Genomic DNA, 16,518 nt, shown 5'->3' with positions numbered 1-16,518 from the left:
TCGCTCTCAGGAGCTCCGTGAATTCAAGCATGGTACCGTGATAGGTTGCCGCTTGTGCAATAAGTCCATTCATGAAATTTCCTCACTGCTAAATATTCTACGGTCAACTTGGGAGCAATTGGGAACAACAGCAACTCAGCCACAAAGTGGTAGGCCACATAAAATCACAGAGCGCATGCTGAGGCGCACAGTGCGCAGAAGCCACCAACTTTCTGCAGAGTCAATAGCTACAGACCTCCAAACTTTGTGTGGCCTTCAGATTAGCTCAAGTACAGTGCGTAGAGAGCTTCATGGAATGGGTTTCCAGCTGCATCCAAGCCTTACATCACCAACTACAATGCAAAGCGTCGGATGCAGTGGTGTAAAGCACGCCGCCACTGGACTCTAGAGCACTTGAGACGTGTTCTCTGAAATGACGAATCAATGGCAATCTGATGGACGAGTCTGGGTTTGGCAGTTTGCCTGGAGAACGGTACTTGCCTGACTGTGTTGGTGGAGGGGGATTATGGTGTGGGGTTGTTGTTCAGGGGTTGGGCTTGAACCCTTAGTTCCATTGAAAGGAACTCTTAATGCTTCAGCATACCTAGATATTTTGGACAATTTCATGCTCCCAACTTTGTGGGAACCGTTTGGGGATGGCCCCTTCCTGTTCCAACATGACTGCGCACCAGTGCACAAAGCAAGGTCCGAAAAGACATGGATGAGTGAGTTTGGTGTGGAGGAACTTGACTGACCTCACAAATGCTCTTCTAGAAGAATGGTCAAAAATTCCCATAAACACACCCCTAAACCTTGTGGAAAGCCTTCCCAGAAGAGTTGAGGCTGTAATGGCTGCAAAAGGTGGGCCAACTCCATATTTAACCCTAAGGATTAAGAATGGGATGTCATTAAAGCTCATGTGCACGTAAAGGCAGGAGTCCCAAATCTTTTGCCAATATAGCGTACGTTGGGATAAAGTTTTGTTTATAATTTTTCCGGTAGTCCACTTTAGACATTCTACTAATTATAAATAACTTTGCAACTACATGTTAACTAACTCTCATTTAGTGTATCAGTAGACTGTTAGGTTAGGGTTCGGGCTAGTGGAACAGGTTGACATGTGGTTGCAAAGTTACTTACAGTTAGTAGAAGGTCTAAAGTAGACGATTGAAATAAAGTGTTACCCAAGTTTTGCCTTTACATTTACAGGTACCAGAGTTGAAGGTTTTCTTGTTAGCTCAAACACATGGTGTTTATTAGACAGTTTAATGTTGATTCACAAATATCCACATTTTGAAAATCTTTTTTATTTTATTTTACACATCACAGTCATTTTGAGAGGCTATTCGGTAGGGGATAAGATAAAGTGGAAATAAAAACATGACCCTACCTTTTTTTTTTTTTTTTTTTTTTTTTTTAAATAAAATATTATGTGCACTAAATGTAAAAATAACATATTGCAGTAAAAATCTCTAGACATCCTTAAAAATAATAGTGTACATTCATTTTTCTTACCCCTGCATTCAAAAATCTTTTTTCTTGTTTCATGAATAATACTAGAATAATTAATTTATTTTAATTAAATCTATATACAGTAGTGTACACTTTATTCAAGATAAAGGCCTTGTGAGTTGTTATGAATCATCTGAAGCCGAATGATAGAGCTCAAGTCATAGTGCCGTGTCATGAGAGAACCAATGACATTTGCCATCAATGACGTGAAACCTGGTGGAATAGTGTTGAGTCAAACAATCTTTTATATCTTTATGGTATTTCTTGAAACTTCATGTTGACTATGAACTGCTGTCAATGAAAAGATTCTTTAATATTTCTCTTCTAGTTGAACTATTTCTTTAAATGGTGTTCTGTCCATCTGATAAACAGCAGTCAGGATGAACGTATGGATGAAATAATCGAGGGATTGAAGCACAGCACACATGCAAAGTGCTGTCACACAATTCCAGCTGTAGAACATTTAGTAGGTAAAGTTAACAACCCAGAAACCACCACAAGTAGACAAGCCAGATATGTTATATAGAAAGAGAGAGAGTTGGTTCACCTGAGCCAGATTCACATTTGCTCATAAATAATTCATTGTTTTAATACTAGTGACACTACAACAAAACCGTGCTCACGTCTCTGTTGTTATTTTTGTTTCACTGTCTGAACACACACTCGAATGTACCAGTAAGGCTTGTTCACACACTCGTTCCTGCTCCTTGTGCTCCATTTTAAATTGTTGCAGTATAAACATGAGCTAGACAGGCCTTTTTAAATCAACATGAAATCGAAATTGACAACTCTTGTTTTTTAGTTTTTTGGGGGGGTTGCAATATTTTTAGAGTTGATGCAAAAACCTCTAAGTCCGTCTGACATATTTTCTTTTAAATGAGCATTTTTTATCAAGCTCCTATATTTAGGTTCAGTAATTTCACTTTAATGGCAATGAAAATATTAGTCAGTTATTGAAATGTCTTATTTTCAAAAATGTCACTTTAGTCAATGCGTTGGTATTTACCAAATTTGACTGCAAAACCAGCTTTTTTTTTTTTCTTTTTTGCAAAAACAAACTCCACCTCTTTGGACAACAATAGTAAAACATCCATTTCTGTCAGTTTTACAGCAGCAAAAGGAACACTGTTGTGTTTGGACAACTGTAGACAAAACATGATAAAAACTTAAGTGAAATCCGGTTCATATGCACACCGCCATTCATCTTGAAATCATATGATTCGATTTGCGTCTTTCGATTGGTTCTTCTGTGGACTTAGAGGTTTTTGCTGACAAAGGGAAGTGGTGTTTAGTGGTTTCTGCCATGTATTTCTGAATGGGCTGACGCTGGGATTTAGCGGATTTGAAGTGAAAGTATTTGATGAACAAATAATATGTGCAGAGAGCATTTGCTCAATATCATTATCTCATTTTTGATGGAGGTGGCGTTTAGCGGCTTTTGCATCTGAACTCTTCTCTGATGACATGTTTAATGGTGTGAGGGCGGGGCAATCTGTCACTCACATGAGATCCACCAATAGCAAACCACAACCTTCCAATCAATTCCACACAAACAAAATCAAGCCCCGCCCTACATTTGTTCTTGTTCCAAAAGAAATTCACACAATATGGTACACAAGACTTGCACAACTTCCCTTTCATGCTGTTTACATTGAAGCATCAACAATAAAACCAAAACCGTGTCTGAAATCACACCGTTATATAGTGCACTATTACCATGTAGTGGTGTACGAAAACACATTACCTAGTACACTGATTCGATCCCATTATACACCACAATAAGAAGTGTGGAACAACTAGAAAATACTCATAGGTCACAGTTAGGGTCTTGTCGATTGATGCCCTTCCATGAACACAATGGCCAACTTAATCTGCCTAATAAAATGCTGGAACTGAATATGCATAATAGTGCAGTCCTAAAGCAGCAAATGAAGACGCTGGTAATTGCCTGTCAAATACAGAAATGAACAAAGTGACACAATGAAAGGCGGGCAGTTCTGATGCGTGTGCATCTGGGCAGTGTGCTCAGCTGCTCGATTTGCATATCTGTGAGGTGTTAGAAGACAGCCCTGAAACCCTGTATTAACACAGATATACGCCGCATGTCTTCAGGAAGATATAATGAGGCTCAAGCCATATCATCATATAAGTAACGAGACAATAACTTTTCTATTTTTTCACTTTCTATGTAGTGCATCTCTGACATGCTGTCATCTTGACTTGTCATTTCTCAGGGTGGATAAACGAACAGGAAGTGTGTTTGAGAAGCTGAATATTGCTTCAGATCAGCCGTTCGCAGCCTCACCAACCATCAGTCATTATTCATCTGTAATGTTCTCCTCCACTGTAGCTCTCAAATCTCATTTGCACTTCTACATATGCAGATATAACATCAGGATGTAAAAAAGTTACAGTAAAAGAATGCTCAGACTGTATTAAAGTTCAGCGAGGGCAAACATGGAACCATCAAAATTTAAGAGAGATTTAGAAAGACTTTGTCATGTACTGCTCCGAGACACAGCGGTTGAGGATTCAAATGAGAATTTATTAGAAGGGTAATCCACAAAACAGGCAAAAGGTCACAAACATGGGCAAACAGTCCAAACAGATACCAGGACAGGAACTCGGACAGACAGGAAAATCCAGAGAACAGGCAAAGGTTAGAAAACAGATAAACAACTCAAAAATACTCTGTCAATGTTGCACATACAATTAAGAGTTATACACCATTTTAATCTGTGGAATATCTTCTTTTATTTGTGTACACTCAGAGTAAAAACAAAATGTTGTGCTTTTTGTAAAATAAAGAAAACTAACATGATGCGTGATCTCTCGTCTCCCTCTGAACAAAGTCCAATCTGATTGTTCTCAGAAAATGAACTGTAACTTAGTGAATACTAATGACAAAAAAATTAGACTTATGTCTAAAGAAACGTTGAAATGTCAGGTTTTAAATCATGTAAGTCAAATCGAAAACAAACATTCTGTATTTATGTAATCTGTATGAAAAGAGAGCCATGTCAGAAATCCGTGATTCAGCTCATTATCCGCTAATGCGGCCACGCCCACGGAGCCAGCGCTATTCAGACGCAAATTCAGAGGCAATACATGCATTCATCATCTCAATCGTGTATTTATTGTCTTGAAAAGTGTTTTGAATAGCCATAGTTAGCGATCTCTGGCGTCTGTTAGTCCAGTTATTTCCTGGATTGCCTATTCTTTAGTGCTCAGGCATTTGTGGACTAAAGGTGTACAGAGCGCCCTCCGGCTGCAAGTATGAATTGAAAACACAGTATCCAGCACTCATAGTGATGACAATAAATATTACTTTTCAGTATAGAAATTTGACATAAATATATAAGAATCCATCAGTATTTCTCCAAATGTGCATGCTTTTAAGCTAAAAGCCGATATGAAATGCTATAGAGGTAACATAATTGTTCAGACACTTTGCATCACAGAAATACATTATATTTTAAAGAATATAATAGAATACCATTACTTTAAACTGTAGTAATATTTCACAGTATTGCTGTTTTTTCTGTATGTTTTATTCACACTAAGATGAGATTTGAGACATGATCACAGAGGGTTTTTTCACAGCCTACCTGACTGAAAGAGCTCATTTATGCAGCTCATTAGAGCTCTTTATGTGATTCTTTTGTCTCCTCAGGTGAGAATCACCCATTATTCATGATTATTCACGCCTCCACGCATACTGTGTTTCTTGACCAAAGATGTTGTAGAAAATTTAAATCTCTCTATTGTTTTTTATGAACAAGCAGGCAGCATAATTTTACCTCATTTTGAAGCAAAAACTCTAGTCTACAACCTCTAATACCCAGAAGTCTTGTGAACAAAGATTTAATATATATTTTTTGGCTTTATTTAAGTGACTTAAGTTTTTTGTTGTTTTCAAAAACCGCGCCTAAACGTTATTCCTTCAAAAACACAAACATGTACATACATGTTCCTCACATATTATGGTAGCATAGTTTTTGCTGAATACAGTGTAATGACACTTTTTCCATTAATATGTTTATGAACAACTGAAAAAAAGCACAAATGTCAGGGCATGTCAAAACTTCTCCAGGGCCTCAAAAATCCTCAGACCCCTGAGGGTTAAAAGTGTAAAAGCATCAACAAATTACTACCAAAGTCCATGAATAACCCCCAATTATTTCTGCAGCAATATTACGAACATGTTAAAGATCACAGTCGTAATATATGTCTGTATTTTGCAACATCTTGCCTTATTCAAAAATGTTCATTAACTGGAACATTGAGTGATAATATTTCAAAGTGATTTTTGTCATTTTGTCAAAAGAGCCTCGCACATTTAAGTTACAAATGACCACAACCACTCTTATGTTAAAAATGAGGTAGATATTGATTATTTTTCATGAAAGTTAATGGAAGACTGGAAAATACACTGAATAAAAAGTTTTTGCTGCTTGTTCAGTTTATTTAATTAAAATTGCAACCCTCATTAGAAAAACATACTTGTGGGAAAGTTTTCGCGAATAGCAAAATACGTGCCAATACGTACATATAACTGCAGTTTCAATATGAAATGTCCACTGAGTGCCACTAAAAGCGTGTTCATTTTTTTGCCTGAACATACAAACATGAATATGGTACGTTTTTATGGCATTGGTTTTTATACGAATCACAAGTTCTGATTTGAAATTTGCATCTCTTCACGTTTTAAAATAACGCACCACCAACTCTACACCTAAACCTACCCGATAGTGTTAACAAAAGCAGATGTGACATAAAAAGCATCCGTAATTGTGCCATTTTAGCTTGTTTAGATCTCTCTTCAAGCTCTTTTACCGTGACTCGCCTTTCACGGGATTCATACCGTGAATGATGGCTTCCTCGTCTTAAGTACAACTCCTCAGAAAAGTTACGTGGGAAAAGTGAAACATATAGAGCTGGTTAAGCAATGCAAAGTCCAAAATATATTCTGCAGTGATATGTACGTATTGGTACGTATTTTGGCGACTCACAAAAACGTTCCCACAGGTACGTTTTTCCATCTTTCCATGAGACCAGGTTGTAAAATGAGCTAAACACAAATGCTAATTGTATACATATTAATTGTATTGTGTTCAGTCTACTTAAAATGTAAAACTGAAATTTACTAAACCCATTTGTGTTGGGACTACAGTTTTAACCACTTCCCTTTTTTTCTGTGCTTCTAATATGTAAAGCTGCTTTGAAACAATTACCAATTGTAAAAGCGCCATATAAATAAATTTGACTTGACTTGACTTAAATCATTTTTGTTGTTGACTGAAACTGGGAGAGCAAATTTTGAAACAAAGTGTTGTAATATATGTTTTTGAGTAAAGGAGGTGACTGCAATCGCCCCTTTCATGTGTAGTGATAAAAAAAAAAAAAAAAAAAGATCCAACATATTAGGAATCCTTTGAGCTGTGTTGCTATTTGTCACAAGTGTGTTGGTTATAATACTGGTGTTTGTTGCAACTCTGTTGCACTATTGCAGTGCGGTGACCAATAATTCCGTATTCTTTCAATGCATTTCTATGACAAAATGCAGGTTGTTATTGTAATTTTGGGACTGCCACTCCCTACACAAAGAGTGCAATAATCGTGAACAGCCATCGGCTCCTCCTCCATAAATCTCTTGTGAGCTTAACACCTAAGCACAAGCTCCACTCTTCACCACAATAGTAACCAAAAACACAGACGTATCATGCATAAATTAATGATTGAATAAATAAGTAAATAAAAGAAAACATTTTAATGAAGTTATTATCTCTAAAAGATAGCAATGGCTTGGTGTTGCTGCGCCTGGTATCGATAAGATGTCAGACGTGCGCAGGCATTACACTCCCTCTGTTTACTGAGTCATGTAACCCGTCGTGACAGTCTCTGATTAATATTTCCACTGCCCCAGAGATATGCAGATACAGCGTGTCCTCTGCAGGATGACATAGTGCTGCAAAGGACTTCAACAGATGAGAGTCACAGCCATGACTTATGATCCGATCGCTCCTCGAAATAGACCAAATGTGATTAAGATGTTCAGCTTATAATACAGGCATCAGTTAAGAAAATCGACTGTACGTTCTGTATGAAGGGGCCAAGAACTGATTTAATCTGTTTCTCTTCTTATTATTCCTCTGACCGGGAGGGTAAAACTAGGAGAAGTGTCTCAACTCACAGCAAGACAAGATTCAGGTCACTGTCTCCAACCAACAACTCAAATAATCGTCAAATAAAAATGGTAAAAATACCAGATTGCCATCATTTTGAATTTGTTAAAAAGGTAAAATGACTTCTGAATATGGTATTTATAATCAACCAACAATATTGCTCATGCATATATATATTATATATAGACTAAAAAAAACAAGAAATTCATGGGATGCATGGTGGCAAGATAGAAATTCTAATTTATTTATTTAATTCATCCTTTTAAGGGTATTTTTAGGTGAGATATTTACATGTTACTACATGCACTTACTATAGCAATAACAGTAAATTATGCATAATTACAAGTAACTGACCCTAAACCAAACCCTCACCCTAACCGTAACTCTATAGTTAATTAATATCACTCAGTACTTATTTGAGTAAGTACAATGTAACTACGTCAGATCATAATTTATTGAAGAGCAGATCTGACATAAACAATGGACAATATATCACTGCTTTTGTGGACAGAAAGTGCTATTGGATGTTTTTCAATGGACGTTTATCATGGAAATTTTACACAAGGGCGACGGATTGGATTCATCTCAAGATCACTATTTCATAACAAAGGTATGAAGTCCCGTTTTGATTTTACTTGTTGTCACAAATTACAATATTACAGTTGCTGGAGCATTTATATCATAAAACAGACACCATAGATTGAAACTAAACCCAAAAGATGTATAATTTGTTAATGTTTGATAATGTAGTCTATATGTTTTAAACAAAGTGACGTCAAGCCCGAGGTCGGGACAGTGCGCCTCAAGAGTGTAAACCTTTTAAGTTGCAAACACATTTGAGTTATGTTGGTAGCACTTTATTTTACAGTCCTGTTCTGCATATACTGTACATACTATTACAATAATTACAATAACTGGGTAATGACTTGGTAATATAAAGTAACTACATGAGTTAAGCTTAGGTTTAGATGGTAGAATTAGGGTTAGTATCCAGTTCTTTACAGTTACTCAAACGGTTGCATGTCTTAGTTTTAGAGTGTGTACACAATGTAGTCTGTGTCCTCAAAGGTACTACGAATCCTGAAGTGGAAGGAGAATGGTTAAAAGATTCTCATCCCTACTCACAAGCTCAACTTCGGCCATAATAATTCAACATTACGATTTGTTTCTGATGGCCTGCTGATTTTGGTTTCTGAATTTTATGGACTGCGAGCCGTGAAGACTTTATTGGACCTAGGAATAATATAATTACACACCTCTGGAGAGTTATTCTCCAGTAATCTGACAGTGACGTATGACTGATACTGCACAGTAATATCTGTGTGTTGCTCTGAATGTCAAAGAGGTTCAGTGGCTGATTCTGAAATGAAGCTAAAGCCTGTGCAGCAGAGGTATTATTATTAACTCAAATTAAAACTTTAATTAACTTCCACCATTTTGGTGGATTTCTGCCTGATTTTGGCCTAGCCACATTGAAAATCTTCTCATACCCACATATGGTGGTATAAATGCAATATATTGGTGACATTTTACAAGAAATCCTTTCAAATTGCATATTCATTATATTACATGTTCAATTACAACTACAATTGCATATTGTATGGAGGGATGAGGTAATTCAGTGTGAATAAGTTAAAATAGAGATTGTAAGCTTTCAAACGAGACCATATATAGGGTTAGTACAGAAGCCCAAAAGGCCATGGATTATTATTTTTTCTTTCTTGTTTTCTCATGATCTCAACTTAACATATAGATGTACTATACAGTGACATCAACATTAGTTTTAATAAGCAACAAGTTTAGTATCACGCCAAACGCTATTGCAGTAATGAAACTGAGTCAAGCATCTAGCAAACAGGCAAACAGCAAAATAATCATATTGATTCAAGCTATTAACATTTATAAGTTAATTACTTGTCAGTAACACACACAATATTGCACAAATTATAGCGATCATGAAGAAGGTCTTCACTCTCTTACAATCTGCCGCCCATGACCCTGTCACCGGTTCACCACTGTTCCTTCCTTGGAGCACTTTTGATAGATACTGACCACTGCAGACCGGGAACACCCCACAAGAGCTGCAGTTTTGGAGATGCTCTGATCCAGTCATCTAGCCATCACTATTTGGTCCTTGTCAAACTCGCTCAAATCCTTACCTTGCTCATTTTTCCTGCTTCTAACATCAACTTTGAGGACAAAATGTTCACTTGCTGCCTAATATATTTCACCCACTAACAGGAGCTGTGATGAAGAGATGATCCATGTAGTTCACTTCAGCAGTCAGTGCTCATTATTACTATAACCCATCAGTTATATTTATTTCTATACTGCCGCCTGTTGATGCAGTTGTGTAACTTATAATATAATATAATATATACTTATAATAATCCATGGCCTCTTAGGGCTTCTGTAGGTAATATACATTATATATATATATCAGTGCTTCCCACACATAGACTTTACTTGGTCGGGCCGCCCAGGTATATTAACGGCCGCCCAAGTATATTTGGAAACACATTTTTGCTTTTATTATTTTTATGCTCTTATACTTTTATATGCGCCCAAGATAATGAAACTATTTGCGATCGATTAACTAGTCGTTTCGTACCTGCTCGTTATATGTGCGTCAGAACTGTTTACTCTCGCTGACATTCCCACGGGCGCCGTATTTTGCACAGTCACAAGGCGGCGGCTTAAGAGTGATTCTCAATCAATGAAAAGTGCAGATTTATGCCAAGCGATTGCTAATGAACTCAAGTTGATGAATTATTACAATGTCTACTTCATGGCCTTTATATAAAACATTTTAGATGATTGTAAGAATCTGAAGGATCAGCCTGCAATAGTACAGTCATTTCAAAATAAGAGTCCCGGTGTATTTCGGGCTTGTTTATAATTAAAAGTCACATGCTAAGTTTTTTTCTTTTTCTTTTGGGCATTATTGGTATTTTGGTTACACAATAAATTTTATTTAATTTGATTTCCATTTAATTCATAGTAAATTATTGTAGTCTCCTCACAGGAAGAAAAGACTAACATTATTTGACACATATTATTCATTTTATAAATTTTACTAGGAAAATCTATGTCCCATTTACTGAGAGAGACACTATATGACAGCAAGGAGAACATAGGAAAAGGAGAACCATTTAAATGCTGTAATTTTGCATAATTTACAATGCATAATATTAGTATGTAATTAAATGTAATATGCTATGTAATTAATATTAATTTTAATAAATAAAAATACTGTTAAAAATCACACATTATTTGTTTGTCACATGTAGTAGACCATTTTTGTGCCGTGGGTAATAAGAGGATTTTTATTTTTTAAATAATATATATATATATATATATATATATGAAATCAGAAAATACAAAAATAAAATCAAATTCAAAATATTAACAAAAACTAAAATAGTATGTCAATGATACTAAAATAACACTTGTATGCATGAAAAACGTCCTTAAAACCTCCAAAGATAGTGTGAAGACACTGTAGCTCTCCACTCAAGACATCATGGCCATGTATTCACTGTAACGGTTTCATTAGTGACAACCGCATTCAAATATGGACGTGAATCCCTTAAATTACAGCTCTCTGTGTGTGTACAGAACACAACTCACTCCCGAAAATGCAATGATTGACACTGTTGTAACCATGGCAACATTCTGGTGTCTCGCACATTTGTTATCTGCTATTTTTGACAAAAGTAACAAACAACAGTTTTGTTTATGCTCATTAGGCTGCCTTGCAGTGTTGCCATGTCCTCTTATTAAGATTTTTTGGGCTTGTTGTTTGAGCTTGGCGCATAAAGCGATCTGGTTTATAAAATAGGCAGGTGCGGGTCGCAATATTTTGGTCTTATTTTCAGTATAAAGCATTTGGATGTATCTCAGTTTATAATGGACTAGTTCACTGTTTTGAGACACACATGCCAGATGCGTGTTTAAATACAAACTGTGTGTGAACAGTACAGGATTTAGCACTAAAAGGTGATCTGGCAACTGAATTTAACCGCAGCGTGTCAAGGGTCATGCTGGCAGCTGTTGTAGTTAGTACTTCAGCGCGTTACGTTTCGCCGTGTGTTATGTTGTAATGTGGATGTGACCGAAGTGATTGCTTTATTAGTTCAGGGCTGGGGACCAAGACTAACAAGACCATCCCACGTTTTCTCACGAACCCTAAATCCATTACGGACCGCCGTGACCCAGACGCGTAAGCGAGCCGGGCGAGGTGCTGCGCCTTATCGAATTCCCTTCCAATTAGCGTAGAAACGAAGCAGAGGGCTCCTTAATGGGCTTTGCCTAGTGATATCATGTAATTCGCAGCAGTAACAAACCTCTCCTTGTGATTTCAGGCTAATGAATCCTGGCGGTTCAGCCGCTGATTTGATTGTGCATTGTTTCTGCCACAAAAGGGGTCTTTCTCGCAAGCGTTCTCCTGTCTTTCTTCTTGAGTGACCTTTTCGGCGTGCTGCCTGCGGCACGTTATTTATTTATGATTTGTGTAGAAGCCAAAAGGCTGTCAGCCTGCCCTGTTATCGTTTGGTCATCCACTCAAGTGGCTGGGTGGCTGGGTAGAAGCGTGGCGTTCAGAAACTGGGGCAGTCTGATTAATGTCAGCCTTTGGAAGCGAGACGCACAGACATGACAACAAAGAGGCCTCTCTGGAAGGGAGGGAAACTGAGATAACGCGCCGCGATACGCAGACGCGCGCACATGAGAAGGGATCCTGATGCCAGCCGCGGAAAGAAAAATCAAACATGCCATTGCGTGTTTTGTTAAGTTTAGTCCGAAGCCAGTGAATAATTAGTCCCTGAGGGGAAATCAGCACATCATTTGCATATATTTTTGACACACTGGAGAGGCTGTCTGTCTGCAAACACAAAGGATGGGAAACTTTTTCTCCGAGTGATTTTTGTGAAGCTTTTGATCTGTCTTACTTTTTATCAGGTGTAAATCCATAAAAGTAAGACTTTCCTTTGCTCAAATCCAAATCGACACGCAAAAACATTAAAAGCAGCTGCGTTTCTACAAACTAGACACTAAAGGGATCATTTATAAATAAACAAGAATTCTGGCATTATTTACTCACTCGTTTATTCAAAAAACTGTATAATGTATCATGTTAATGTTGAAGATAGAGGGTTTGATGAATGCTTGCATAAAAACACCCATCTCCCTCGATAAAAAGAAGTACATTTTTTAATAATTTGAGTATTTATTACCAAAATAATACACTTTAAAAGAATATACTTAAGCATGAACAGAATGCAATGTTTTTAGACACTTCATTTCATGTTAATTACAGTTAAATAAAAATGTATTATAGTTTGAAAGTATATTAAATGCAACTTAAGACCCGCTAAGTAGCACTTAAGTACATCTTTATATGTAATTTCATAAAAACTTCTATTGTCTTTGAAATAAGATTAAACTGATGAATTTACTGACAAGCATTTCTGATAAACTAAAATATATTTTAATGTAAGTTTTATTGAAACATGTATTTAAATATATTTGTAATGACGACTTTGCACTTTAAATCAATTACTTTATATGAACTGTAAACAATTCTTTTCATGATTTGTTATTTTTTCTTTTGTCAAATCAACTTAGTTGATAATTAATGCGGTTCGAGTTTCTGTTGATTAAACCAAACGCCTTCATTGTATTAACTCATTTTTTTAATTTCATTGAACTCAAAATTTTAAGGCAACCAGGTCACTTACTTTAAGTTAAACCAACAATTATTTTTACAGTGTGTGCTTTAAGTTAGTCACCACATCAAATTAGGTGTACTTCTTTAAAGCACGACAAAAGATTTTTAAAACATAATTATTTAAAATGTTTTTTTTTTTAAAGTAAATCAATTAGTTGACATTACAAAGTTCTCTTTTTAAAAGTGTGTTAAAAAATAAAGTCATGAAAGTGTACACTTAAGTGGCCTTTTATTTCATTAATATATATTCTGCAAGTTTGTTTGTTTAAATATACTTTTAAGATTTAAAGTACACTACAAGTGCACAACCAATACAGTTAAGTTTCTTACAAGGGTAGTAACATGTTAGTTCTCAGACAATCATGTCATTCAAATCAAATGGCCACAATGATGTGCAAAGGTTACTTCTGATTTGGCAATGTCAAAGCATGCCCTGCAATCAATACAGAAAACAAATCATTACTGCTATACAGCACTACAACCAGAGACACATAAGTGCACACAATAGCCAATCTAATGCCTATTCAGCACACAGAGAGAGAGAGAAATAAAGAAAAAGAAAAACACTTGTGTGCAAATGTAACTAGAAAAGAGACTTTTACTATACACTTGCATATGCACTGTTAACCAACATGCAGTACATATAATTTTAAGGTTTAAGGTATAATTTTAAGCCCATCCTAACCACAAGCTCTTCTCTTCACCACAGAGGAAACCCAAACCAGAAACCCCTAGAAATCTCAACAAAATAGATTATAGATTAACACATCTGTCCCAGATTTAATCTTGTGCAAAAATCACAAAATAACACTTCATCTCAACATGTATTCTCCTTACGCAGTCTGACGCAAAGCATGCTGGGAACTAGAACTCTGCTGCACTCATACAGTTAAAGTTCAATTTAATATATTCAGTTATTCACCTCACTTAACTTTTGTCTAATAAGTACAATGAACTCTCAGTAATATTTGAGTGAAATTAACTAATTTAGGTAATTCCACTGTCCGGTTTTACAACTCCCATATAGTGTATCTCCAAATAATCCCTAATTAGATCCTTTAGATCCCTAAAGGCCAAAGTGTGCTTTGGTTTTCCCAAACTTCAACACTCACACCTGGGTGCTGCTTTCAAGAAGAACTTGAAAATGACGGACAATGCCGTAAATCAACAAAGCCGAAGGTGAATTCAAATAAAGCACCACACACTCTTGGAGAAAAAGGTTCAGTGTGGTTCTATATAGATCCCCGGGGTTCTTGGCTCAATTTTATGCCAAAAAGGTTCTAAATAAGGAGAAATGTCTTAAATGACTGCATACTTTCATGCTTAAAATGTTATTTTTTTGTATAAAGTATGTTAATGAGCTGTTTAATTCATAAAAATGCAATTAAAATTAAAAATTATATGTAAACAAAATTAATGAATTAAAACTAAATCCATAAATCCCATAATGGCAACCCCTAAAAGGTTCAGTACTGTATATATGAAGCGTCTGTCAGAACCCTTTAAGGTTCTATATTGAACCATTTCTTCTGTAAGTTAACGCACAAACTCAATGTAAACAAGGTTTAAAAACATGCAAGTTTGGACTTACTTAGCTTGACTTTATTTTCAACTCCTCCATATTGCTGCAAAAGAAAAGAAGGGAAAATTAATATGCAATCCATAACTGTGTGGCAGAACTATTTAATTGGTAAGTAGTGAAGCTAAAAATGTTACATATAGTAAAAGAGAAAATATAAACCTTTGTTTTGTAAACCAAATTTAAGATAGACAGTATAGACCACTTTACAAGTGCATGTCTGATTGACACATTACAGAAAAAACACACACATGTGACATCAGTTGTTCAGTTTAATTTACAAATTTGAAAAATAATTCAACGTGAAAATCCTAAACATCCTCATTACTGAGTCTCAGTGGATATCAAAAAGTGAAAACTCTGAATTTATAGCCTATGAGTAAAAATACAACAAACACCCTGGTGCAGTGGCTCCCAAACCTGTCCTGAAGGACCCCAGCACCGCACATTTTGTATGTTGCCATATCTGACACACCTACTTTAGGTCTTGAGGTCTCTACTAATGAGCTGATGAGTTGAATCAGGTGTGTTAGATGAGAGAGACATCCAAAATGTGCAGTGCTGGGTGTTCTCCAGGACAGGTTTGGGATCCACTGCCTTGGTGAAAACAACTCTGAACAGAACAAGGTTGATGATATGGGATTCAGTAATATGCAATGTCAATACAATCACGCACATAAACACAATGTCAAAGCAAACAAAGTCTGTAAGTAACATTACACTGAACTGATCAAAACATACTGCACACAGTATTTATGTTCCTTAAATAAACCATTATACTCTGATGTACGTCACAATAAAGAAAAGATCTGTCGCTACTTCTGTTTCACATTACTTAAAGTCGTGGGCGACCCTCGCTTCACTGAACAATTAATAAGAGTTAGAGAAGAGCTATTGTGCATGTGACAGTGTATTGTATCAGTCCAACAGTTTACTAAGCCATTTTACTTCACAGTATCACTACATTATGGGTGGTGACACACACAATCTGTGAGTGAGCTGCCTGGGAGCTGAGCATGCACAGTCAGCTCTAGGAGTCAGCTCTACTTCCAGTAACCCCTTCTGGGGTGCATTTCCCATACAACGACATAACTCATTACTTCACTACCACAGTATGATGCATCATTGAGCAAATCAACTAGCTAGTCACAACTGTTTCCCAAAACCGTATTGCAGGGATGGACAACTCCGGTCCTGGAGGGCCAGTGTCCAGCAGAGTTTAGCTCCAACCCTAATCAAACACACCTGAACCAGCTAATCAAGGTCTTTAGGATTAGTAGAAAGTTATAGGCAAGTGAGTTTTTATCAGGGATGGAGATAAACTCTGCAGGACACTGGCCCTCCCTCCCTGCCGTATTGTCACAAACCGGTTTTTCAGCCACGTTGGTGAATGATGTCATGCAGGTGGTGGAGTAAAAACTTCTTTAAATGAACCCATTTGAGATCGAATTAATGGTAGATTTTTGCCATAAATTACAGAAATGGCATCTAAGGACTAATTTTGCTTTAGTTCCAGATTCAATCATAGGCTCGTT

At 36.5% G+C, this 16,518-nt stretch overlaps 1 protein-coding gene across 1 annotated transcript in view; it reads right to left on the bottom strand.

Moving 5' to 3' along the window:
• The window catches only part of fstl4 (follistatin-like 4), a 216,327-nt gene that overhangs the window by 177,805 nt on the left and 22,004 nt on the right, over positions 1 to 16,518 (bottom strand). The window contains exon 3 of the mRNA XM_067375723.1: positions 14,996 to 15,029. Within this exon, the coding sequence (XP_067231824.1) occupies positions 14,996 to 15,029 (34 nt within the window). The remainder of the gene's footprint in view (positions 1 to 14,995; positions 15,030 to 16,518) is intronic.

Source organism: Chanodichthys erythropterus, chromosome 22, assembly GCF_024489055.1.
Source record: "Chanodichthys erythropterus isolate Z2021 chromosome 22, ASM2448905v1, whole genome shotgun sequence".
Taxonomy (NCBI): Eukaryota; Metazoa; Chordata; class Actinopteri; order Cypriniformes; family Xenocyprididae; genus Chanodichthys; species Chanodichthys erythropterus.
Note: the sequence above shows the minus strand (reverse complement) of the source record. Positions and strands in the feature narration are given on the sequence as shown.